Here is a 3,311-nt window from a genome sequence, read left to right on the forward strand (position 1 = left end):
TGTGTAATTTTCTTCTCTTTTATTTTTTTTCAATATTGTATACATCAACAGAGGTTGGTGGGGGAATTTAGTGAGTTAGTCCACAGAGGGTTCAGAGGCTATCACCCTAAACCCACAAACCACCCACAACAAGGCTTGAACCCTGATCTCCCACAAAGAAGAGCCAGTGTAATTTTCATATTTAAAATCCGAATTATGTGCAACTTTCACATTTTAAGACTCGACAATGTCGGAACAAACTAATTGAATGCCATTGATGTTGATGGTGAGTGATGGAAATTGGTTGTGGAGAGGAGAGGAGAGAGAATGAGTGACGAGAGGGGGTGATGGAGCTCACTGGTGGGGGGTGATGGAGGAGCTCAATGGTGGTGGTGATGGTGATGGAGCTCAAAGTTGGTGGTGGTGATGGAGCTTGTTGCTGATGGTGGGGATGTAGCTTGCTGGTGGTTGTGGTGACGGAAAAAAAAGTTGGCGACAGAGGTGGTATATAAGGTCACTAGGATTTGTAGTGTACGAAGAGGGAAGAAGATGAAAGTTGTAGTGTAGGAAGGAGGGAGAAGGTTCCAGGAATGAAAATGGTCATTACATATGAGGACATTTTAGTTCGAAAATTTTTGAGTTTAAAAAAGGTTGTATATAGCAAATTTGTGGTTACAAATAGAAGCTGCCATACAATATACTGCAATTTATCTATTTTCCTTATCTTGCTTTTATTCATTCATTCATTGCCAAAATATACAATTCAACCCCGTATCCTATAAGGAAAAACACAAAAACAAAGGAACGTGCATGATAAAGACTCCTACACCGCGTTATTGTATAGATATATATAGAGAAGAAAATAAGCAATTATTTAACGGCGAAATCTGGACCCCCCACATCAAACCGTCACGCGACAACCCTGAGTGAGCTGGTACTTGACGGCGTTACCTCCGACGATAACGCCGCTGCTGCTCCGGCCACCGAAATCGATCCTGGCCGGGCACTTGACATGGAGGTGGTAACGGCGGGAGATATAGGTGCCGACTTTGAATCTCACCCGTCCATCGATCTTGAAAGTGAGGCCGACCATTCCGGCCGCCTGGTCCTGGCTGAGGGAGGCGCCGTTGTAGGGCGCCACGGGGACGTTAACACCGGAGACAAACGGAGACCAGACGTTGACGTCCTTGTGGCCCTGGTAAACTGACGGAATGGCGGTGTAATAGGTGATTTGTTGGCTGCGGTAGGTGGCGAAGATGTCGAGCTTGTCGTAGTAGACGCCGATCTTGTCGTTGGGGTTACGGGAGTAAATGGTTACCTGTTTTTCAAGGATACGTATTATTGGAAATTAACGTCAATACAAGTTGGATTGTTTTGATACCAAAAGATGCATAAGGAATGATATTACAGGATCATCCGAATCGAAAACAAGAAATACATCAAGAATCCTTTTAATTTGTTTTGTAAGTATCTACATAATTCTGAATAGAATATTCTACTCTATATATACTACTTGACTTAATTAAGAATTGGACTTCAATTTTATCTATCTAACCCGTCTCCATTTTGCTACCTCTGTTTTTAGAACTATGCTCTGGAAAATTCTACTAGTTATAAAAATAAAACAAGCATATTACTCCATTTGAGACTGACGGAATTAATTTCAGTGGGAGATAGTCATCCGATTGTCGGTCGTGTGAAAGATATTGATTGTACGAGTCTTTACAATAACTTTTTGAATACAAAGTTGTCGATATCTATCTGTAAAGAAAAAGATAGATTTTTAATAAAACAGTCCAACCACTGCCCATTTCAAAACAGATCGAATAATTTCAGATCTAGAGAAAATTTACTGAATTTAACTAAACTGGATTGCTATTGTAGGAAATATATATCCAAGTTTGTGAAACATAAACAACAAAAACGAAGAAACGGACGGAAGTATTACAAGAGTTGTAAGAACCTAACCTGGATGCTTGAGGTAATGAAATTGGGCGCGGAGACGTTGAAGGCGTAAACGGTGGCGTCTTGGATAATGAACTGGGGTTTTTTGGGCTGGAGGATGGCCCAAATTAGGAGGATGAGGACGAGGAGGATGAAATTGAAGATGAGAAGTCCGGCACAACACCGCCGGAGCAGCTTTCTTCGCTTCTCCTTGTGGTGGGTGCACTTGTCCGACATCACTCGGCTTGTGGTGGGGAGTGGTTTTGGTCACAACTGGGAGGATAGAAAGGATTGAGAGAGAGAGAGAGAGAGAGAGATTAGTTTATGTATATACTCCACTATATAGGGGTCAATTATTAGGCAACGCAAGAAGAAAGATTTACGGAGACTCACGCAAGAAAAAATGAATTTGGGCTCATTTCAGATTTTATAAAAATTTAAAAAAATATTCATAATTTTTTGAATATTATTTTATGGGGTCCTGTAAAAAATCAGCTCTAACGGATATCGGTAGATATTACTTTTGGATTCATAAAGGCGAAACTGTTCAGTTCGCTTCTATGAATCTAAACGTAATACTTACCGATGTGCGTTGGAGCTGATTTTTTATAATGCCTAATAAAATAATATTAAAAAATTTATAGATATTTTTTTAAATTTTTGTGGGACCTGAAATGAGTTCAAACGCATTTTTCCTTCCGTAATTCCCTGCAAATATTCCTTGCGAATTGAGAACCTCTTTAAATGGAATACGACCTTTATTTTTTATTTCTGTGTTCACCCATTCTCCCATACACGAATTATCTATGTGACAATACAAACATAATAAGTTAAGAGGAGTGATTTTATCGCTTCCCTTTTTGTTAATGTCATTCCCTTTTATGTCTTGATTAGATGATTTATTTTGTGAGAGGGAAGTGTCATTAACAAAAATGAGAGTGACAAACACAATTTCCTAAGTTAATAACTATTGGAGCCACACACCTGATAAGTCCTCCCATTCATTTGAGTATTCATATGTATTTTAAAATGATTTCCTTAATTGAGAAATGATTTTCACACTACCTTTTCTTGTCTTTTTTTCATGTAAAATTTGAAACGGGTGAAGTCCTAACGCTCGGTCTTCCCACCGAGAAACTTGGACACTCGGTCTTTCCACCGAGAAACTTGTTGAAAGGGGACGAAGCCTTGACGCTCAGTCTTCCCATCGAGAAACTTGGACGTACGCTTGGCATTGCAACCGAGACACTCGGCCTTTCCACCGAGAAATTTATCAAATAGGCCTAAGTCGCGACGCTTAGCCTTCCCACCAAGACTCTCTGCTCTCTTTCTCTGTAACACACCTCATGGTCTGGTTCTTCTCTTATTGTATGTTGATGATAAGATCA

General features: G+C 40.0%; 1 protein-coding gene across 1 annotated transcript; it reads right to left on the reverse strand.

Moving 5' to 3' along the window:
• Positions 1 to 677: 677 nt before the first annotated feature.
• LOC131322501 (NDR1/HIN1-like protein 1) lies at positions 678 to 2,308 on the reverse strand. The gene is made up of 2 exons (XM_058353851.1): positions 1,948 to 2,308; positions 678 to 1,297 (listed from the first exon to the last, which is right to left on the reverse strand). Exons 1-2 carry the CDS (start codon positions 2,158 to 2,160, stop codon positions 881 to 883), a joined length of 630 nt encoding a protein of 209 aa, XP_058209834.1. The 5' UTR covers positions 2,161 to 2,308; the 3' UTR covers positions 678 to 880.
• Between the last annotated feature and the right edge of the window lie 1,003 nt (positions 2,309 to 3,311).

The sequence above is a fragment of the Rhododendron vialii genome, chromosome 4a (genome assembly GCF_030253575.1).
Source record: "Rhododendron vialii isolate Sample 1 chromosome 4a, ASM3025357v1".
In the NCBI taxonomy this organism is placed as follows: domain Eukaryota; kingdom Viridiplantae; phylum Streptophyta; class Magnoliopsida; order Ericales; family Ericaceae; genus Rhododendron; species Rhododendron vialii.

Bases quoted from the DNA above. Each gene is read 5' to 3' on its own strand.
- LOC131322501 (XM_058353851.1), bottom strand. From the start codon at position 2,160: ATGTCGGACAAGTGCACCCACCACAAGGAGAAGCGAAGAAAGCTGCTC. The intron at 1,298-1,947 runs GTTAGGTTCTTA...CTTGAAAAACAG, and splicing joins TCATTACCTCAAGCATCCAG to GTAACCATTTACTCCCGTAA.